The sequence below is a fragment of the Ranitomeya variabilis genome, chromosome 4 (assembly GCF_051348905.1).
Source record: "Ranitomeya variabilis isolate aRanVar5 chromosome 4, aRanVar5.hap1, whole genome shotgun sequence".
NCBI lineage: Eukaryota > Metazoa > Chordata > Amphibia > Anura > Dendrobatidae > Ranitomeya > Ranitomeya variabilis.
This window is the reverse complement of record NC_135235.1, coordinates 130308443-130332201: the sequence shown is the minus strand read 5'-3', so window position 1 is coordinate 130332201 and position 23759 is coordinate 130308443. Positions and strand designations below refer to the sequence as shown.

The 23759-nt window shown below is 42.5% G+C and overlaps 1 protein-coding gene across 6 annotated transcripts in view; it reads right to left on the bottom strand.

Annotated features, from left to right (window-relative positions):
• USP54 (ubiquitin specific peptidase 54) overlaps positions 1–23759 on the bottom strand; it is a 142521-nt gene that overhangs the window by 24337 nt on the left and 94425 nt on the right. For 4 of the 6 annotated variants that reach the window (XR_013214531.1, XM_077259260.1, XM_077259264.1 and 1 more), the window contains exons 4-16: positions 17862–17996; positions 17304–17417; positions 16909–16991; positions 16083–16188; positions 15820–15966; positions 15154–15303; positions 13555–13723; positions 13195–13365; positions 11035–11166; positions 10536–10916; positions 7102–7339; positions 4877–5016; positions 3676–3849 (exon numbers count right to left, since the gene is read on the bottom strand). Coding sequence is in view for 5 of the 6 variants with exons in the window: in XM_077259260.1 (XP_077115375.1) it covers positions 3676–3849; positions 4877–5016; positions 7102–7339; positions 10536–10916; positions 11035–11166; positions 13195–13365; positions 13555–13723; positions 15154–15303; positions 15820–15966; positions 16083–16188; positions 16909–16991; positions 17304–17417; positions 17862–17996 (2140 nt within the window). In the remaining variant the exon portion in view is untranslated. The remainder of the gene's footprint in view (positions 1–3675; positions 3850–4876; positions 5017–7101; positions 7340–10535; positions 10917–11034; positions 11167–13194; positions 13366–13554; positions 13724–15153; positions 15304–15819; positions 15967–16082; positions 16189–16908; positions 16992–17303; positions 17418–17861; positions 17997–23759) is intronic. The other 2 variants (XM_077259262.1, XM_077259263.1) reach the window with 2 other exon arrangements.

The window sequence follows — 23759 nt, the reverse complement described above, 5'->3', positions numbered from 1 at the left end:
TTTCCAGGGATGTTATAGAATCCCTATCCTGGTGGCTAGATATGGAGCACCTTTCAAAGGGAGTACCATGGATAATAGACCCTTCTAGGATAATTACCACCGATGCCAGCCCTACGGGGTGGGGTGCCCATATGGAGGATAGTCTAGCCCAAGATATCTGGGATCAGACAGAATTGACATGTTCTTCCAATTGGAAAGAATTAAGAGCGGTAGAATATGGCTTAAATCATTTCTTCCACAGATACGAGGAGCACATGTAAGGGTTTTCTCGGACAATTCCACCACAGTGGCATATGTGAACCGTCAAGGTGGTACACGGTCAGGAAGTCTGATGACCATAGAAGCAGACATCTTCCAGCTAGCAGAGACTCATCTCGCATCCCTAACAGCCCTACACATCAGAGGTGTAGAAAACATCAAAGCAGACTACCTCAGCCGAAACATGTTACGCCAAGGGGAATGGACCCTCAACAGAACCATATTCAAAATGATAACAAGATCATGGGGTATACCACAAATAGATCTGTTTGCCACCAGGGACAACAGACAAGTAAAAAGGTTCGCTTCCCTGAACTTCATGGATCATCCAGACATGTTGGACTCTCTTCACCACCCTTGGAAGTTGAAACTAGCATATGCCTTTCCTCCGATGTCTCTGATTCCACTAGTGATCAGAAAAATCAGGAGGGAACGAGCAAGAGTAATCCTCATTGCACCCTTTTGGCCAAGAAGACCATGGTTTTCTTGTCTCCAGACCATGTGTCTATGCGACCCATGGGTTCTTCCATCAAACAAGGAGCTGCTGTTCCAGGGCCCCTTTTTCCACCCGCAAGTGAAAGGTCTTCACTTGACGGCGTGGAATTTGAGAGGCAGCTATTAAGCTCAAGAGGGTTTTCAGTAGAACTAGTAAACACCCTTTTACTAAGTAGAAAAAAATCTACCACCCTAATATATAGTAGGGTATGGAATAAATTCTTAAATTTCTATACAGTACCGTTCACTACGCAAGTTCCGGTGACACCTATTCTAGAATTCTTACAAATGGGCCGAGAATTAGGGTTATCGGTAAACACCTTAAGAGTACAGGTCTGAGCATTGGGAGCCCTATACGGATGCAATATAGCAGCTAATAGGTGGATCACCAGATTTATAAAGTCTTGTGAACGTAGTAACCCGGTCCATATTCCCCGTCTACCTCCGTGGGATTTAAATCTAGTACTGGAGGCCTTAACCAGCTCCCCATTTGAGCCACTAGATTCCATACCTTTAAATGTCCTAACATATAAAGTAGCCTTATTGGTAGCTCTAACCTCTGCCAGAAGGGTTAGTGACATCCAGGCCCTATCAGTAGACCCACCTTTCTTACTAATATTCCAAGATTGGGTAGTCCTAAAACCAGACCCCTCATACCTCCCTAAGGTGGCATCCATCTACCACAGATCACAGGAAATTTTTCTCCCTTCCTTTTTTGATTCCCCTGTAACTCCAGAACAACATAAGTTCCACACCTTAGATGTCAGAAGAGCCATCCTGACCTATACAGAAAGGTCTCAGACATGGAGGCAGAGTAGGGCTCTGTTTGTCTCCTTTCAGGGCCACAGGAAAGGACATGGGGTCACAAAAGCTACCGTATCTCGGTGGATCAGAGAAGCTATCTGCTTGGCCTATACATCAAAAGGCGAGATTCCTCCATTGGGTATAAAAGCACATTCAACACGAGCCATGGCTTCCTCCTGGGCGGAACAAGCAGATGTACCAATCCATTTAATATGTAAGGCCGCAACCTGGTCAACACGTTCTACTTTTTACAACCATTATAGACTTGATCTATCTACATCTTCTGACCTGACCTTTGGTAGAGCTGTCCTTAGTACAGTAATCCCACCCAGATAATGGCTCTCTGAAAATCTCTCATGTGGGGTGCTGTCGTGGCGAAGGGTAAAAAGCCGGATTACTTACCGGTAATGCTCTTTTAATGAGTCCAGGACAGCACCCATTTACTACCCTCCCTAATTATGCACAAATTCCTTCTTTTAAGCTCACAAATAATGGTTGTATAGAGTTTAAGACATTTTTAATTGCTGATTATGAGTTAATACTAAAACTTTGCGGTTCCCTTTATACTCTGAAAACTAAACTGAGGAGGAGAGGGGACTGCCTCCTTTTATTCTGTAGGTTTCCTGTTCCTATGGGTGGATCCCTCTCTCATGTGGGGTGCTGTCGTGGACTCATTAAAAGAGCATTACTGGTAAGTAATCCGGCTTATTCCTCCCGCGGTGTATGTAAATATTCTTGGTCCGGTCCGATGGGCGCGGATTATTGTCCATCTCTCCCCCCCTCCTGGCTTGCTCTACGCATTCTTTTGGGAAATTTCTGCGTTCGCGTATAGTTTTGGTGCGTGTGCATTCAAATGGCCTCTCGCGCGTGCTCCCGGGCCACAGAAAGCCATGGCGTATGTCGGCGCATGCACAATAATGATTTTTGGCTTTGCCCACAGTTGAGCAAAGCATAATGCGCACGTGCGAGAGGCTATTTGAATGCGCACGCGCCAAAACTATACACGAATGCAGAAATCCCCCAAAAAGAATGAGCAGAGCAAGCCAGGCGGGGGGGGGAGACGGACAATGAGCCCCGCCCATCAGACTGGACCAGACCGAGGATATTTACATACACCGTGAGAGAAATAAAAACGATATTTATGGATCATAGGTGGGGCGCCAAGGGGTATCAAAAGTACTGTTACAATGCATAGGGGACACTGAATTGAATGATATTTTTACCTGATATCCCAAAAAAGTGGTGACAGATTCCCTTTAAGCTGACAGGTTTCTTTTAAAAACAATTCAAGTATAATAATCATAGCAGAATAATGCAAATACTAATCCATTGCAAACAATGGTAGAGATTTTGCAGGCAAAAATTTTTTAGAATTTTAGTATTTTAGTTTCAATAACCTAAAAAAAAAAAAAAATGAAGTGTATGAGACTGAAATAAAGGAGCGCAGCACTGTATCAACCTTACTAAAGTTCTGCATGATTTTTAGTGTACATGTTTGAGGTACTGCAAAGGAGAGGTACTGAAATCATAGCACAATGCTGCAAAAAGGCCTAAAATACAATAAAAATATGAAATATTCATTAAACTGTAGAAGTGAGAATCAATTATGTGGCTCTTCACACATTAAATAAAATGTATGCAGAATTAATTGTTGGTGATCATCTTATCCACCAAGTATGCATTCACAATCTTCACAATTGAGAGTCCTCAGTGGTTGATACCTTTTAATGGCTAACTAAAAAGATGGTAACAAATTGCAAGCTTTCGAGACTACACAGGTCTCTGCATCAGGCATAGACTAATACAAATTCTGAAGAATCACATATTTATACACAACATAGCACACATTTCACAATCTTCAGAATTCTCTGCACTAACAGCCACCGTTCTGATACTTTACAGGATTTGTGTCATTCATTTCAGAGAATTAAAGTCCGCTGTATAGTGGGTCCTCTGTGCATGTCTTTAGGGGACACGCAGCAACTCCCCAGTAAGTTACCAGATCAGGAATTTTAGAACAGTAGGAAACTAAATATTACATGATCATTTGGAATCAGCAGTACTTCAGATGATGAGGATATGCAAGAAGTATAGAAGTAAGTGATCAGATCAAATTACCCTGGTTCTGTAACTCATCCAAATCTAAAAACCGCCGAGGTCGTGGGTTAAATCCCATGGCCGCCTCAATCTCTTTTTCACGCTTCCAGCGCAACTCCTGCTCCCTTGCTCTTCTCGATACTTCCTCTTGAAGTTCATCCAATTCGCTCTTCATAGGTCCTGGACTCTCGGATACTACAATGATAACACAGAAACATGCCGAATAAGAAATAATTTTGTTTAAAGGGAATCTGTCAGTAGGTTTTTGCTACGTAATCGGACAGCAGCTCGATGTAGGGACAGAGACTCTGATTCCAGCGATGTATCACTAAGGCTAGTTTCACATTTGCGGTTAAGTCCGCAGCGTATTGTTCGCAACCGCAAACGCATGCAAACGTCTGATAACGCAGCGTTTATTATCTGCATCAGCTTACACATGATGGTAAAAAAAAAAGCAGCGTTTGCATGCGTTTTTACATATGTTTGCGCTTTTTATGCGCATGCATTTGATATTTCCAGGAGGGTGTGTCTTTAATGGGCATGTCTAAATCAGTTCCTGGACATGCGCCGTCCGAAGTACGCAATTGCATCAAACGCATGCGTACGCAAAGACATGTGTACGCATGCGTTCCCATAGGCTGTGATGCGTTTTTTTTGCCGCATTCCTAGCGCTAACAATCGCATACGTTTCTAGGCGGCAAATTGACGCCTCTAAAATTACTACATGTAGCGTTTACCGCGCCAAACCGCAGACGACGAAACGACGCATGCGTCGTCAAACGCGGCGAAACGCAACCAATCGCAGACACGTGCCCCTAATGTTAAAGATAGGAAAACACAACGCATGCGGAAAATTGCGGCACAAACGCTGCGGACACAACCGCAAATGTGAAACCGGCCTTAGTTTACTGGTTGCTGCAGTTGTCATGTAATCAGTTTGCTCTGCTGAAAATCTAGCAGAGCTCGGAGTGTTGAGCTCTCTGTAACCCCGCACACATCACTGATTGGCAGCTTTCTGTATATACTGTACATTGAGAAAAAGCTGCTAATCCGTGATGTGGGTGGAGTTGGACCAAGAGGCAAAAGACCCCTAATCCTCTAGTGATAGTTTCCTGCTGATAAAAACATTGATTTTATTGAAACAGCCAAACACAGCCATTAGTTACATTCGTGACATCACTGGTATCAGGGTATGTGTCGCTATGTTGACACCCAATCTTACCAACATGAGAGGGATGGACCTTAACCCAGACACTTGAGGCAGAATCTGCCATGTCTAAGGCGCTGCTGCTCTGAGACTTTGGGATGTTACGCCAGGTAGGGGCTGGAGCGGTACCGGGACTTTTCCTTGAATGATATTCCCTTTTAGAAAAAGAAAAAAAAATAGATTTACACAATAAAATATACAGCAGGGTGAGAAGCCTTTACTTCACGAGTAACAAGAAGGTTCTTTGTCTTCACATAGAAAGTAGCATTTTTGCATAGTGTATGCGATATTTTTTTTCTCTCTAAGTAGTGTAAGTAGTGACTCATCACTTATTACATTGTTCTGCTCTGTTCTCCAGTGAAATAATGGTCCTCTATAATTAGGCCTTCTGCTTCCAAATGAATAACATCAATTTAGGCAGAGTAGTGTGCTTCAATTGTTATGCTTTTTCTACGAGAGCTGCTTTAAGGAAAACATTTTTTTTTTAAAGTGTCTTTTATAGGCAGCTAAATCACAATAAATAAAACTGTAAAGATATGATTCACAGCACACCTATTGTTTTCATTTTATATTTAAAGATAAATATTCTCATTTTATTAATGGGGTGGTCCGAACCTAACATTTATTTTAATCCAAATGTCTGTCTAATTCATGTAATAATCTCTTTTCTAAAACACTTTAATAAAAAAAAAAACCCTATCCCTCTCTCACTACTCTGCTTTATTTTTTCCTCCTTCCTCTTTGATGACACTTAGGGTACCGTCACACAGTGCCATTTTCATCGCTACGACGGTACGATTCGTGACGTTGCAGCGTCGTATAAGTATCGCTCCAGCGTCGTATACTGCGGTCACACGTTGCAATACACGGCGCTGGAGCGATAATTTCATGACGTATTTCCGATGTAGAAGCCGTTGGTTACTGTGCGCACATCGTATACAACCTGTGTCACACAATGCAATCATGCCGCCACAGCGGGACACTAGACGACGAAAGAAAGTTTCAAACGATCTGCTACGACGTACGATTCTCAGCGGGGATCCGGATCGCAGTAGCGTGTCAGACACAGCGATATCGTAAATGCATCGCTGGAACGTCACGAATCGTGCCGTCGTAGCGATCAAAATTGCACTGTGTGACGGTACCCTTAGTTTGAGAATCCCAGTGATATCTCAAGATATATCATCAAGGGGCAGAGGCTGTGGTCATTGCTACAGACTCTGTCCCCACCCAGAAACATAGTGTCCTCCATTTCAGGGGCTGGGCTAATCCCTGCTCTTCTGAGTATGTGTCAGTTGTCAATTCCGACATATGCTCCACAGGATCTGTTTCACTTTTTTAATGCATAGTGACAGTGCACTCCCTCACCGACTCTGATGAGACGTGACAAGCAAGCAAAAAGCGCACTGTCAGTGCTCAATGTAAGGAGATTACATGGCAAACAGAGACTATCCCCAACCCCGCAAGTGATATCACTTTGGGGGGCAAGGATGGTCTCTGCTTTTCCTACACCGTGGGTAGTCTCCTAAAATGTGCACTGGCACTCTGTGGTGCATTACTGCTGTGTGTGGGTAACTCGCACAGACATTGTGAAAAGGAAAGGCAGGCTGGGGAAAGGGTCCAGCGCCTGGCTATTTTGCAGTGTGTATCTAATTAGTAACATTATTCCTGACCTCAATTGATAGGTTATTGTGGACTTTAATATGGAATGAATTACAGCAGTGTTAGACAGGCAGGGTTCCCTTTAGGGTATGTGCACACATTGCAGATTTGGGTGCAGAATTTTCTGCACAAAATTTGCATCTCCTGGCAGAAAATGCAGGCGCAGATTTGATGAGTTTTTCTTGCGGATTTTGTGCGTTTTTGTTGCAGGTTCTGTTCGGATTTCATGCGTTTTTTACCCCTGCGGATTTGTATAATGGAATGGGTGCAGAAACGCTGCAGATCCGCACAAGAGAAGTGACATGCTCCTTCTTTCAATCCGCTGCGTTTTCCGTGTGGAATTTTCCGCACCATTAGCACAGTATTTTTATTTTCCCATTGATTTACATTATACTGTAAATCACTTGCGGATCTGCAGCGTTTGTGTGCGGAAAAAAACGCTGCAGATCCGCAGTAAATCCGCAACGTGTGCACATAGCCTTACCATGTTATGTGCCTTACATGTATGCGGTTATTCCAAACCATGTTCTGCCATGTAAAATACGTGTTCTTAATAAATAATCATACAAAATAGTTACCGAAAAGCACTACAATTCTCTGATAAAGGTAAGTCCATGCTGATGGGACTATTGCTGTTGCGTTCACTACTTTCGTAGCCAGACTCCATCCTCTGGATAAGACGAGGCTGCTGCTGATCCACCAGGTGAGGAGGAGTACCACGTCCAACACCCCAACTTCTATATTTCACACATGGATGCTTCTCCTTTGTGTCAGGATTGGCAGATTCCCTCCGATCACTGACCGAGAGTTCCTTGGCTTTTATAGAAAATAATTAAAATGATTTTCTCATCATATTTCACTCTATGAAATCCTTACAAGTTCTGATGCTGACAAAGGTGAAGACATGACTATTTTTAACCTCAAAAGCCCACTCGCCCCTGTCCATGTGTGCGAGATTAATGGATGTGAAGTCACAAGGATGGTATATCACGCCAGAAGCAGGGATTTGGACAGCTGCAAACAAGGTTCAGGACATATCCTGCACACACTTATATCTTCGCTAATGTGGAAGGGAATACATCAGAAAATAACCTTCATTTTTATGTCAGATTATTACTTTACATTTATTTTTGAAAACTTCACACTTGTCACTTGGGGTATTTTAGACTCATACTTTCTGTTCTTTATAGAGGCCTTTTTCAGCAGTCTCATTATCATCACAGACAATATTTCACCTACAGGCAAGACCTCTGTACAAATCTGATAGCATAGGATTCACAACAGGGGACTTCAGAGTTCCTGTCCCTGCACCATGACAGTTGGCTTATGTGGACGGACTGGCTACACTAAACAACCGCTGATCAGTAAACTTCTCCCAATTGGTGTTGGTTTAACAGCTGGTTTACACAGGCAGACCTAAATAAACGATGCGCACTAAGCAATCTATACTACGGGGCGGGCCATGTATATGGATACACCTAAATAAAATGGGAATGGTTGGTGATATCAACTTCCTGTTTGTGGCACATTAGTATATGGGAGGGGGAAAACTTTTCAAGATGGGTGGTGACCATGGTGGCCATTTTGACGTCGTCCATTTTGGATCCAACTTTGTTTTTTCCAATGGGAAGAGGGTCATGTGACACATCAAACTTATTGAGAATTTCATAAGAAAAACAAAGATGTGCTTGGTTTTAAAGTAACTTTAGTCTTTCAGGAGTTATTTAAAAGTTACTCTTTGTTTACAGCCATTGAGATGTCGCAGAGGTTAACACGTGAGAAGCGGATAGAAATTGTGTTGATGTCTGGTGAACGCAGTACCCGGGACATTGCAGCAGATTTCAATGCAAGACGCCCTACACAAAAAAACTGTCACCATTCCCATGTTATTTAGGTGTATCCATATAAATGCCCCCCCCCCCAAAAAAAAAAAAAAAAAAAAGTTTGCCTCATCACTGAACATAATGTTCTGTGTAAACTGAGGGTCCTGTTCCAATTTTTGTTTTGCTCATTCTGCGCACCGATCTGGGTCATCCTTGTTGAGATGCTGCAGCAGCTGGATTTTGTAAGGGTGCCATTCGTGAGTAGCTAAAATCCGCTGAATGGTCAAAACAAAAATTGGAACAGGACCCTCAGTTTACACAGAACATTATGTTCAGTGATGAGGCAAACTTTTTTGGGTGGGCCATTTATATGGATACTCCTAAATAACATGGGAATGGTGAGTTTTCTTGTGTAGGGCGTCTTGCATTGAAATCTGCTGTAATGACCCGGGTTCTGCGTTCACCAGACATCAACACAATTTCTATCCGCGCCTCACGTGTTAACCTCTAAGACATGTCAATGGCTGTAAACAAAGAGAAAATTGTAAATAACTCATGAAAGAATACAGTTAAGTTAAAACCAAGCAAACCATTGTTTTTCTTGTGAAATTCTCAATAAATTTGATGTGTCACATGACCCTCTTTCATTGGAAAAAACAAAGTTGGATCCAAAATGGCCGACTTCAAAATGGCCGCCATGGTCACCACCCATCTTGAAAAGTTTTCCCCCTCCCATATACTTATGTGCCACAAACAGGAAGTTGATATCACCAACCATTCACCTTTCATTTAGGTGTATCTATATACATAGCCCACCCTATAGATCATTCTGCGCATAGGCAGCCATTGTTCTCAGCTGCGCATGTCTTGTTTTCACAGGACATTGCACCGCCGAGAATGATGATCAAAATTGCAAGAATACCAATTTCTTTCTTTATTACAAAAAAAATGTAAAACATTAATACAAAAAAAAGCTAAACATTTTACTAGTAGTAGTAGGTCATTTTCTCATTATATTTTTCCTTTACAACAGTATTTTTCGTTATGGATGCTGTCATCAGAACATCGAGATTTCCATAGCAAACAATAACATACATACGGTAAAAGGCATCACTTTTTTAACCCCCTGGTCAGCGTTTTCACTGTTGCTTTAGGGTATTCTACAATTGTAAGAACATGCGTCCCTTCATTCGGGCAGGTTTCACACATCGCCAACTTGACAAACTCATTAGGCATATACGAGTCTCTCATATTCAGATCAGAAGAAACACAGATGTGTGAAACCAGCACTAGAGATCACAACACCTGTGTTGTGTCCGCTACTGCAGCTCAGCTTCACTGGAGTTAGTAGAGCAGAGCAGGAGTACCACATATAACCTGGGTACTGCGTCATGCCATTTTAGAAGAAAGAAGCCATATTTTTTTAATATTGATCCATAACTTTAATAGGGAATCTGTGACCAGGTTTTGTTCAGGTTTTGTTATGTAATCCGACAGCAGCATAGGGTAGGAGCTTAGACCCGGATTCCAGTGATGTCTCACTTGCTGCTCTGCATACTATTATTTTGATACAAATGAGTGTTTTATCAGCAGGAGATTATCACTACAAGACCTGGCGTCTCACGTCTCTTAGTAAACGGCTCTGTGTAACCCTGTCCCCACCACTGATTAACAGCTTTCCGTCAATGTACAATGTACACTGAGAGCTGCCAATTAGTGGTGTGGGTTGGATTAGCAGCAGAGAAAACACCTATTTTATCGAAACAGCAACACACAGTCAAGTGATACATGGCTGGAATCACATCCTCAGCCCCTCCATCCTGCTACTCTACGATTACATAATAAAAACCTGCTGACAGACTCCACTTAACTTTGTCTATAAGAACACAAGCACACGCGATGGACATTCACCAGGGTGCAGCATATAAAGCCACAAGTCCTGACATACAGTCACTCAAACTGAAAATGGGACAAACCACACCTCGCCAAAACCACAGAACCCGTCAGTATGCCTAGGTGGAACCATTACAGCTAAAATGCAAAACCAGGTTTCACTATGAACAACGTTGTCCTCTATAGTGAGACAAATATGGACGTTAACGTGGAAAGAAGGTCTGACAACAAAGGAGAAGAGAGGACTTCATGATGAGCAAACGAGCATAAGATGCTTAAGGAGGACATCATCTTACCAGCTTCTTCTGAGAAGGGACTGAGTGGACTGTATCCTGTATTTTTTCTCTTTTCAGTTCTGAACACACTATCAACATTTAATGGCTCACGTGTTGGACGCCATGTGGGCCGATACCTGCCGGATAACCCCGATTTCATCTCACTGCTGGTATTGTCCATTTCCCAGTCCCTCGGTCTTACTGCTAAACTTGAGGGGGGCTTGATTTCGGCTTGATCCACTGCACTTCCAACATGATGTATGCTTGGCGTGGTTTGTGACGCTTGCGATGGTCGACTGTGAATCATATTGCTAACAGTGGTCTTAAAGTCTCTCAGCCTACTGGAACTGCTGGACAGCTTCAGACCTGCTCTTGGAGCCTGCTTCTCCTTTAAGGTCTCACCTAATACAATGAACAAGCAATCAAAGAGAAAGCCAAGTGTTAAAACCGGACGCAAAGCTCACTGAAGAAAGGAAAAAGTGATATGAAGCAGGACCACTAGTAAAAGTGCAGGTCAGACCTTCACTGTGATAACCTGAAGATTGGGACTCATCTCCTTTTCTCCGTGGCCGACTGGAACTTCGTTTTCGGTCAGTTAAGGGTCCCTTCCTTGAAAAATGTCTCTGACTACACTCACTATCTGTCAGGTGTCCTGTATACAAGAAAGTACACCATAAAACCCTAGAAAATGAGGATACCTGCACAGCAACCTTAAACCTCTTTATAAGAATGTATACCATGGAAACCGCGAAATACCTAATGTGATATCACACGTTGGCTTTCTTCAGAGTAACTGAGGCATAAATTCCCACAAATGTGAGACTCATGATGACAATAACAGCTGATCTCTGAATCGGTTTGCACGCAATACAATGCTTGGTAAACGATAATGGTTCTATTGGTTCCATCAAAGGAAAAAGAAGAATATTTACATCCATTCCAGGTAAAATACAGTAAATCAATAAACACCTTGAAGATAAATTCCACCTTAAATCTATAATCAATTTCTGGATATTATTTACAAGTTAAATTAATTGCTATATAATGCTTCTAGAGCGTCCATGATCATAGGCATAGAGCGTGCGGGCAGATGAGTAGAAGCTTCTGCGTGTCACACATACAATCACTGCCGGGGATGTGGCTGCATTACCAAGTCAGGCTTCCGGTTAGACGGTATAACGGCTGCGTAGCAGAACGGCACAGCTAGATCCACTGTACAGCAGCCACAGTGGGGTACTGCGGATCCACTCCATTCAAATAGGAGCGGCTCGGCAACTGATCACAATGGGCCACCGCCGGCACAGACGGGCAATGGTGCCAGGTGTCGCACCCCCACGATCTAGTATTGATGACCTATCCAAAGCACAGGTCAGCAATGCAAAAGTACCGGACAACCGCTTTAAAGGCCGTCCACATTTTCCCTACTTTATTTTTATTTTTTATTGATTGTGTGCTGCTGCATAACTTTCTTTATTTTTTTATCAATATAGTTATATAGGAGCTTGTTTTTGTTATATTGTTCAAAGCCACCATTGTGTGAAATTTAAAATATATTAATAATTATTACATTATGTTTATGGGCATAATAATAATAATAAATCGGTCATACTTTTTCCGGTTTTAAATCTACACCGTTTAACTTTTTGCACAAATAACGTATTAGCGCCTTTCTATGTGTTGAAATGACTGTCAAAGTGTTAACTTTTGCGTAAGGGTTATTAGGATTGAAACTATATCATATCATGTATATGGATTTAAAAAAAAAAAAAAAAAATTACACCACTTTTTCTGAAAAAAAAAAAAAGGTTTTTTTTGTTCCTTCATTCTGAGATTTGATTTTTTCTTTAATTTTTTCAGACTAGCTTTTTATATAATTTTTCTTTTTTTAGTCCCAAGCTGTCGGCAGCTTTTTGAGGTTTGAGAAAAGCACAATGTAGGGGCAGAGACCTAGATTCCAGAAATGTGTCACTTATTAGGCTGCATGCTGTAGTTTCAATACAGTGTTTTATCACCAGGAGATTATCAGGGGTGGACAAAGTCTCAAGTGCAGGCAAGCCATGCTAATCTGTATAACCCCGCCCCCACCACTGACTGGCAGCTTCCTAACAATGGACACAGTAAGTGGCCAATCAAGAGTATGGGCGGGGTTATAAGCAGCTCAGAATTCTAACCACTACAGCAGAGAAAACAGGGATTCTAGCCAAATGCCACCAAGCAGCCCAGCAAACAATGCTGGAAGCAGGCTCTCTGCCCCTACATCATGCTGCTCTTAGATTTCATAGCAAAAAAATCTGCTAATGAATTCCCTTTAAATACTATTGACTGTGGCATCTAAGGTGTTAAACTGCCAGGATTAGAGGGCTTTCTCCAAATAATCACTAGGGCACAGAATCGGGTTGTGTGCAATCATGGTGAAGTCATGGTACGTCAAGGTTCCCCAACTATCTCAGGACTTTTACATTCAAGATAAATAGGAATTACATCCTGGGCTTAAATATAAAAGATCAAAATTCATTATAACCAGAATTTGATTAAATGATTAAACTGGAATTATTAGATATTTAAGCTGTTTAGATTTAAGTTAAAATTAAATTATGGATGTTTTTTATATATACCTGGTAGGTTTAATAGAAAGAGAGAGAGAGAAGAGAATGATTTCCAATGAGCCACATGGCGGTACCTGTATCTCTGCTGCTCTGTGAGGCCGCATCGTTCTCCAGGTTGTAGATGACGGTGCCTTGGGAGTCCGAGGAGAAGTGGCTCACCACAGATTCATGATGGGAATGTTTGTAGTGATAGCTGTCGGTGGAGGAGTCCGTCCTGGTGTCACTGGAGATGGAGGGCTCCCTGCCTGAGGTACAAGTAGTAATTCACCGCTGTGACATGCTATGCAGGCAGGGGATAGATAAGGGAGCGGTGTACACAACAAAGACGGGTGCTAAAATAAAGCCAATAATTCACCCGGACAATTCTGCACGCATTCAACCCTTACACAATACCTTAAGGAAAGGCAGCGTTAGATAAAAAGGTGTGCAATTACCAGAGTCTTCACTGTCATAGCATGTCCTGCTGTACTGGCGAATATCCATCTGAGACAAAACATCTGGAACAGACACTGGAGTACCTCTGGGATCGGCGTACAACAGGAGTAATGGCTGGTAGTGCCCCTTTATGCATTTTGTAACCACGTCTTTCCATTTTGGACCAATCTAGAATAAAAAAATATATATTAAAAAACATAAATGTTAGCACATAAATGAAAACACATTGGCGGGAATATTAATTATGCTAAATGCGTCAGCAAACTATCTTTCATGACTTGCACCATAGTTGTGTTTGAGACACTTTTTGCACCAAAGAAGAAAATTAAAAAAAAATTGGAACACAGATTTGTAGCATAAATTAAGCCAACTAGCATTATTTAAATGGTGTAGATTAAGACTACACTAGAAAAGATGGATCATATTTATCAAAGCAAGGTTTTAGTGTATTTTCAGTCTAAGGGGCTGCTTAGATTAGTCGATGTGCAGGACTTCGGGACCACCGTGCTGATCAGCGCTCAGTAAATAGCATGTTTACACAGGCAGGCGGCACTTCAGATGTGCACAGAATGATCTGTAATAGACTGATCTGTGTGATCTGGGCTGCCGAGAACAATGTGCTGCTGAGAACGAGGATCTTTAAAGCTTGATTAAAAACTCATTTCACTCAAGGAACAAGAATTTTACTCGTTCATTTGGCAATTGTAAAGCGGTTTACAATGAAGGATCATTGAGAAACGCTTGGTCATGGTAATCATTCAGTATAAATGCATCTTGTACTAAAAATTCAACAGTATTAATAAATGTGCCCCATTGTTCCTTTACAAGTCATCAGATTCATACGTTTCACTTTATGTGACTTTTTTGGCTAGTGGTATTTGTTGTTGTCATTTTGGCATCAAATTTTTCAATACGGTGCATGAGAGTTTTACATTTTTTTTTTTTGCACCTTCCTACAGTCGCACAATCCCAGAAAATATCTGACATTAGCCTTCAGTAGTGATTAAAAAAATAAAATAATTATTAACTCTGCTAAGTTACAGAGTAAAATTGCACAAAATTGTGAAAAATGTGCTCGTTATGATTTAAGCTAAAACATCTGGATAACCAAAACTATGTCCACAACGTTGAATTCTTCCACCGCCCCCCCCCCCCCCAAAAAAAAAAAAAAATGGTGAGACCGATTCAAATTAACTTCTAAAGGGGGCAAATTAAATAAATAAGGTACTAACAGCGAAAGGGCGCAAACAAAATAATGAATCGGGGGAGGTGGGGACAATTTAACCCTTCACAATCAATGGTCAGGGAAAGCCACTGTCCAACACAATCATCTAAAAATCGGGAGGACCTAAGGGAGCAAATCCCTGCTGCTCACTATCCTGGGGGATCAATGTGAATGGCACCGTAGTGTTAGGGCGATCCTGGGATTAACTAATGTCACACTGTATTCAATATGGTCAGTCTCAAAAAAAAACCCCAATAGTGAAATCCATAGTGACTGACATGACCATAACGCAAACCCCCTATAATGTCAGAGACCATTTTGATTGTTTGCTGTGAGCTACGTAAAATACACATAGATTTATTACTTTGATTACCTCTTTTACATGGGCATCATCGAAATACATCCACTTGCGTATTTTGGTTTGAAAGAAGAATGTGGAGTAATGTTTGCCATAATAACAGATCATCCCGACCAAATAGAGCTCAGAGTGTTTCGCTCGGTCATCTGTCACCCGATAGAATAGCTGAGAAGAAAAGAAGCAGAGAAATCGATCATGTATGAGTCAATATGGTGCTCAGCAATGCAGACAGATTCAATGCTTTTTTTTTCTTTTTTTAGAATGAGGGAGGCCGGGGTCACACTAGCAGTATTTGGTCAGTATTTTACATCAGTATTCGCAGCCAAAACCGGGAGTGGGACAATCAGAGGAAAAGTATAATAGAACCATATGCACCACTTACTTCTGGATTTATCACCCACTCCCGGTTTTGGCTACAAATACTGATGTAAAATACTGACCAAATACTGCTAGTGTGACGGCAGCCTTAGATAACATGTCAGTGCTTGGCTATAACACAACACTGAGCACTTTCCAGAAGCAAGGATGGATGGGACAAGGACACTATGTGGAGCAGTGATTTTATGACTAGACGATCAATGCTATTCCTCCTTTATGGGATGCTGTTAGACCGGAAATGAGGCTATATCGATCCGTAAGTTTGTCTTGTCTGGAAACTCAACAACCTATAGAGCGACTTACATCCCCGAGCTTCAGGCAGGTCCCCAGGCTGTGAATGACGTCCTCAGCAAGATCAGAGTGGTCAGAGTCCCACACCAGGCCTATCGTTATGATCTGGGGGGAGTTCATGAGTACGCGACGGATGCGGATTTTCTCACCACAATTACTCTGTAAAGTTAATGTCGCTGTTATAACAGAATACAAAGTACAGAAACAATAAAGTACATTTTCCATTTCATTGCAAGAGATAAAGGGTTAAAAAAAGCACAACATTGAGTACTCACAGGACAGTTCCTCAAGTCTCCCATTGTACTCGCTTTTTGCAGTAATTCTCCAAACATATCAGGGGTTGGCTTTTCTCTCCTTTCCAACATACATATTGCCTGGTTGCTAGGGTGCAAGCATGAAAAAAATAAGAGCGTAATTTAAGATGTTAATGTGCCACAGAGGAATATGAGCAGCATCAAAAATAAATAGAAATGATAACACCTCTCGGCATCCACGGCTCTTATTGTGATTAGTCAGCCTGGCGTGCCATCATCATGATGCACACGGGACATCGAGCCAGGCCAGGCAATCAATAGAAGAGCTGTGGATGCCAGGAGGGAAGCGGCGGCTCTCATGGCTCCCGGCCAGCGGCCACAAAGCACCGACACTGCAGATGGACTGCGTCCTAGGAACCGAGTCGCACCAATTCTAATAAGGCCTAATGCAATGTTGTCTGTTTGGTCCATATTTGACATTACAGTATGTATGCTACTCAGACCTAAAAGTTTATATTTCTATTAAGATATAAATCACCACATTAAATGGAAAGCTAGGAAATTTAAGATGGGTAACAAAGGATAAGACTAAAGGTTTGCATAAGCACTAAAGCCCAGCGTTCTGTGTTATATGTATTTAATATTGGATCATATACTTATACTCATAGACAACAATGTTATTCTACGGCTATAGCATGACTATGCTCTATAACATACAGGAGGAACCTGTAATCTGGAGAGAACGCCATGCCTCCTATGGGACCATGTGGTGAGTGTGCGCTAGCTACAACGGTCACTGACTGTCTAATATAAGAAGATGGAGTAGAAATGGAAAAAGAAACCTTACCAGAGAGCAGTAGTGGAGATATAATGCACCATCTGAATGAAAGGCAGAGGGTCTGATGTGGCACCACAGCTGGTACAAACACACTGCAAAAGCAGATTAAATTGCTGAACAATGAAAACAGAGCACACCCCATAACAGCCGATGACAGAACCATCAGGTTTCCATCAGCGAACCCCAATGGACCCCCACTGTCTAATGGGGTGTGTGAGCATTTAATGAAAAGAATAAAGCTCTCTGCTGCACTGCGCCAGGAGCTGGACAGCGAACAAAGCGGTAAACTAAAAATGGCCACAGCAGCTGATCACATGATTTTTGGGCGCAAAAGCCATTACCGCACTAAGTCCAGATAGGTTGGTCTAAAGGAACTAAGACTGGTAAAGAAATGACCAAAATACCTGCTCAAATAATGTCATTGCAAACTTCTGATGAGAAATGCAGTGCTGGGCGGTGCAGATATCTTCTTTGGATTCATCTGCGATGTGAATGTGGAGGCGAATCAGAAGATTTTCCTGCAAACCCAAAAAGAATTCTTCTGGTGAGCAAGAATTGGTACATTACAAAACCTCTACTACCGCAACGTAGGAAGGAAGAATTGGTGAACATTTACATTAGTAAGCCTACAGAATACAACCATGGACAACTCCTGCCATAACCCGACATTGGAGAGCAAGGAACTGTGCCAGGAGCCAAATGCAGCATATTACCAATTATTATAGTAGAATATTACAATATTATCAGTGGCAGAAATATTTTACTCTGCCATAAAGAATAAGTATTTCCACTCGACTCCAGCCACAACTCTTCATAGCAGAACCCAAAATAGGGAGCTGCTGTTCATGCTCCCAGACCTAAAACCTGCCAAATGACTGGGGTAAATGTAGATATTTACTGTACAGTAATACAGGTTGACACACAAAACATTCTATGTACGTGTATGCGTATATAAAGCTTACAAAACACTCTGCTGCATCGTCCATGATACCCAGTTGGAAACGTTGCTCATCTTGAAAGGTCTTGGCAAGGGCACTGCGGAGGGCGTCCGACGGTAACACCTTCTCACTGCTACACTGAAACTGGTTGAATATCCCCTGTGTAGAGAACAGATTATGGCCGGTGAATAAGTTACATATCTTAAGACAAAAAGTTCTTATAAACTCCATAGAATTCACTGCACAGATGCCCTTAGGCCAACATGCTAAACAAACTGGCGTCAGTGAGTCAGAGCGTACACATCAGGCCAGTCCTGTGTGAGGTTTTATCCGATAGCACTTAGCCCAATGTTATACCATGGGGCAGTGCAGATCTGCTTTTTTTTTTTCATGGAATCGGCATGAGAAGAAAAATCACAGCATGTTGCGAGTGGTGGCACACATCGGATCATGCACATCCATTCAAGCCTATGGGTGTAAGTAAAACATCAGACTGCACTCTGATGACATCTGAGTGCAGTCCAATTTACACGGTGGACACAGACAATTGAGAAGATGGAGAGATTAAGTTTTCCATCTTCTCCACACCTGTGCTGTGATTCTCTGGTGCGAGAAGTAAACTGACACTCAGCTCAAACTCTGACAGTGTCATTTACATAATGGAGCAGAGTCTCTTGCATGAGAGAATCATCACTTGTGCGACCTCAGCCTTGGATTCTCTCCTTGCTGACATTTGGGGGGACATATAGCTTCCAAAAGAACCACTAAAAGAACCTTATTGGTGGCACACAGAAGGCCTATTTGTGGCAGATACACCAGACACCTGTGCCGTGTCTGCATCTATGAGCAAAGCTTAGGCTACGTTCACATTTGCGGTCAGCGCCGCAGCGTCGGGCGCCGCAGCGTCGCCGCATGCGTCATGCGCCCCTATATTTAACATGGGGGCGCATGGACATGCGTTGTGCTGCGTTTTGCGCCGCATGGCCGCAAGCGTTGGACGCAAGAAACGCTTCAAGTTGCATTTTTTTTGCGTCCAACTTTCGGCCAAAAAGGACGCATGCGGCGCAAAACGCAGCGTTTTAGCATGCGTTTTGCCGCGTTTTTGTTTGCGTTGTGCGCTGCGGCGCCGACGCTGCGGCGCACAACGCAAATGTGAACGTAGCCTTACATTGTAGCATTTCAACCCTATTTTTCCTTCTTCTTTTACTCAGACCCAGGAAATGTTCCTTTTTTTTTTTTTTTTTTTTTTTTTAATGTGTGTAATAAAAGGTTTCAATAAAAATAGAAAAATTGAACAGAAAAACCCAGACAGACATAAGCGGAGGTCATCATGTATGGTCTGCTGTGTATTTTGGCACAGATGAGGCCCATGCTGCAGGACAAGGCAGCTCTGTTAGCAGAACAAATGAAGCCTTCATCCCACTGCCGAAACCAATATCAGCCATGACCCCTGCCACTACAAGAGATGCTTTATTAAAGGGAACGGAAGAAGCTTCCATGCAGAACTTCATATTTACAGTTATCAAAATAATTGCTTCCCATCCTCACATGTACACTGAAGCATCCTTTACCACCATTGATCTTCGCAGTATATGGTTGTATAATATTCAGATACAGTAATGTTACGCTATATATTTAGGAAATTTACTACATATTGTCATTCTCATACTTTTAATCTGAAGATATTGTTCCCTTCGTTTATTTAAGACGTTCACAAATATTCTGCCACTTTCCGTTGCATTAACCCTACGGCGTTATCTGAATCGTTATGTGTTATTTGTGAAAATGGCCTTGTAGTAAATTCCAGGTGTATGAAAATTCGTATTGCCTGGCTAGGGAAAATAAAAATGGCTACAGAGGTGGGATTGACGTGTAAAGTCCACAATCATCTGCTTTCCCGTTATAACAGGTCTGGTTGTATAAACCCGTCTTGGTAAATCACATCAGTCTAAAACTTCTGCCTTCTTGCCAACATTCTCACTTATTTTATAAAACACTATAAATGACTAAAACGTGCCTTCACACGCTGCGTATCGGGACCAAAAGGCTGATACTTTCCAGGATGAGATGTGACTAACGCTCACCTGCAGCGTGAATGGAGCAGTGCGACGACATCGGCGGATTTACAAAGGGTCAAATACACCTGATAAGGCAATGGTGACAAAATGACATTAAAAGAGCTGCATTTCTGCAGCAAAATTAGGCTACTTTCACACTAGCGTTTTTTGCAATCCGTCGCAATGCGTTGTTTGGCCGAAAAAACGCATCCTGCAAAAGTGCTTGCAGGATGCGTTTTTCCCCCACAGACTAACATTAAGCGACGTATTGCGACGGATTGACACACGTCGCAACCGTCGTGCGACGGTTGCGCCGTGTTGTGGCGGACCGTCGGCACAAAAAAACGCTACATGTAACGTTTTTTGCCGCCGACGGTCCGCTTTTTCCAACCGCGCATGCGTGGCCGGAACTCCGCCCCCACCTCCCCGCACCTCACAATGGGGCAGCGGATGCGCTGGAAAAATGCATCCGCTGCCCCCGTTGTGCGGCGTATACAACGCTAGCGTCGGCAACCTCGGCCCGACGCACTGCGACGGGCCGAGCCCGACGCTAGTGTGAAAGTAGCCTTCGTAACAAAATCTGCATCAATTGCAGCGCAGAGGAAATGTAGTGTGTGGACACACAGAGCATGATGTTGCTGGCTTCCTTACTAGTTTCCCAGAATGCTGCATGCTGCCAGTGGGACGCTCTTTAGGGAATAATTAAGTCAGACACCTACAGTGCCTGCGAAAGTATTCGGCCCCCTGGAACTTTTCAACCTTTTCCCACATATCATGCTTCAAACATAAAGATACCAAATGTAAATTTTTGGTGAAGAATCAACAACAAGTAGAACACAATTGTGAAGTTGAACGGAATTTATTGGTTATTTTAAATTTTTGTGGAAAATCAAAACTGAAAAGTGGGGCCTGCAATATTATTCGGCCCCTTTAACTTAATACTTTGTTGCGCCACCTTTTGCTGCGATTACAGCTGCAAGTCGCTTGGGATATGTCTCTATCAGTTTTGTACATCAAGAGACTAAAATTCTTGCCCATTTTTCCTTGGCAAACAGCTCGAGCTCAGTGAGGTTTGATGGAGATCGTTTGTGAACAGCAGTTTTCAGCTCTTTCCACAGATTCTCGATTGGATTGAGGTCTGGACTTTGACTTGGCCATTCTAAAGGTACCGTCACACTAAACGATATCGCTAGCGATCCGTGACGTTGCAGCGTCCTCGCTAGCGAGATCGTTTAGTTTGACACGCAGCAGCGATCAGGATCCTGCTGTGATGTCGCTGGTCGCTGAATAAAGTCCAGAACTTTATTTGGTCGTCCGATCGCCGTGTATCGTTGTGTTTGACACCAAAAGCAACGATACCAGCGATGTTTTACACTGGTAACCAGGGTAAACATCGGGTTACCAAGCGCAGGGCCGCGCTTAGTAACCCGATGTTTACCCTGGTTACCAGCGTAAAAGTAAAAAAAACAAACAGTACATATTCACCCAGCGTCATACCTCCCCCAGCGTCTGCTTCCTGACACTGACTGAGCGCCGGCCCTAAAGTGAAAGTGAAAGCCGCTGTGCTGTTAGGGCCGAAGCTCAGTCAGTGTCAGGAAGCAGAAGCTGGGGGACGCTGGGTGAGTATGTACTGTTTGTTTTTTTTACTTTTACGCTGGTAACCAGGGTAAACATCGGGTTACTAAGCGCGGCCCTGCGCTTAGCAACCCGATGTTTACCCTGGTTACCCGGGGACCTCGGCATCGTTGGTCGCTGGAGAGCGGTCTGTATGACAGCTCTCCAGCGATCAAACAGCGACGCTGCAGCGATCGGCATCGTTGTCGCTATCGCTGCAGCGTCGCTTAATGTGACGGTACCCTAACACCTGGATATGTTTATTTGTGAACCATTCCATTGTAGATTTTGCTTTATGTTTGGGATCATTGTCTTGTTGGAAGACAAATCTCCATCCCAGTCTCAGGTCTTTTGCAGACTCCCAACAGGTTTTCTTCAAGAATGGTCCTGTATTTGGCTCCATCCATCTTCCCATCAATTTTAACCATCTTCCCTGTCCCTGCTGAATAAAAGCAGGCCCAAACCATGATGCTGCCACCACCATGTTTGACAGTGGGGATGGTGTGTTCAGGGTGATGAGCTGTGTTGCCTTTACGCCAAACATATATTGGCATTGTTGCCAAAAAGTTCGATTTTGGTTTCATCTGACCAGAGCACCTTCTTCCACGTTTGGTGTGTCTCCCAGGTGGCTTGTTGGAAACTTTAAACGACACTTTTTATGGATATCTTTGACAAATGGCTTTCTTCTTGCCACTCTTCCATAAAGGCCAGATTTGTGCAGTGTACGACTGATTGTTGTCCTATGGACAGACTGTCCCACCTCAGCTGTAGATCTCTGCAGTTCATCCAGAGTGATCATGTATTGTTAACGTTGTTACCTATGACTGTTGTGTTTGAAACTGTTAAACTGTAAAGCGCTGCGGAATATGTTGGCGCTATATAAATAAAGATTATTATTATTATAATGGGCCTCTTGGCTGCATCTCTGATCAGTCTTGTCCTTGTTTGAGATGAAAGTTTAGAGGGACGGCCGGGTCTTGGTAGATTTGCAGTGGTATGATACTCCTTCCATTTCAATATGATCACTTGCACAGTGCTCCTTGGGATGTTTAAAGTTTTGGAAATCATTTTGTATCCAAATCCAGCTTTAAACTTCTCCACAACAGTATCACGGACCTGCCTGTCGTGTTCCTTGGTCTTCATGATGCTCTCTGTGCTTCAAACAGAACCTTGAGACTATCACAGAGCAGGTGCATTTATACAGAGACTTGATTACACACAGGTGGATTATATTTATCATCATTAGGCATTTAGGACAACATTGGATCATTCAGAGATCCACAATGAACTTCTGGAGTGAGTTTGCTGCACTGAAATTAAAGGGGCCGAATAATATTGCACGCCCCACTTTTCAGTTTTGATTTTCCACAAAAATTTAAAATAACCAATAAATTTTGTTCAACTTCACAATTGTGTTACACTTGTTGTTGATTCTTCACCAAAAATTTACATTTGGTATCTTTATGTTTGAAGCATGATATGTGGGAAAAGGTTGAAAAGTTCCAGGGAGTCGAATACTTACGCAAGGCACTGTATATTTTAACCGAAACTGGACTAAAAACTAGGACTGCCTGTACCTTCCATGTGCCTGGAGCAGGTTTTTCTATTAAGGCTACGTTCCCATGATGAGCTTTTGATGTTGCAGATTTTCTGCATGTATTAAGTAAATTTGGTTACGTGTGTTTTTCATGGTGTTTTTGAGGGCATTTTTTTTTACGTGCGATTTATCGCATCTTCGATAAGGTGTCTTTTGTCTCTTTTTGGAGTGTCATGTTTAAAATAAAGCTGTTTTGTTTTAGCTACTTCTTGGTATTTGGCTTTAATAAAACTATTGATATTGTCATGTGCCGATTACATGCGGTTTTTTTAGGCATTTCTGCTGCAGAAACTCCCTAAAAACGAGTGTGCTTTTTTTTACCGGATTATCCACATCTAATGCAAGTTGGTGGGAAAATCTGCATGTAAAATTCAGCTTATATACAAGAGAAGTTGACGTTGTGAATTTGAAACCCGCACCGCAGGTCAGTTCATGCTTATTCGTTTACACTAATCTCATCCGCTTTGCTGAAACTGTAAGATGCTACGTTTCTGATAAAATACGCAGAGTGAAAAACTCACCAACTACTCATTGTAGGCACACAGCCTAAATGTTCTGGTCTTCTCTCAAAATGTTTAACAATCAGGCTAACATTTTGTTATTCAGCTCACAAGTGCAATATTTTAACTCCCATTTGCCTTAGCTCCTTCATGA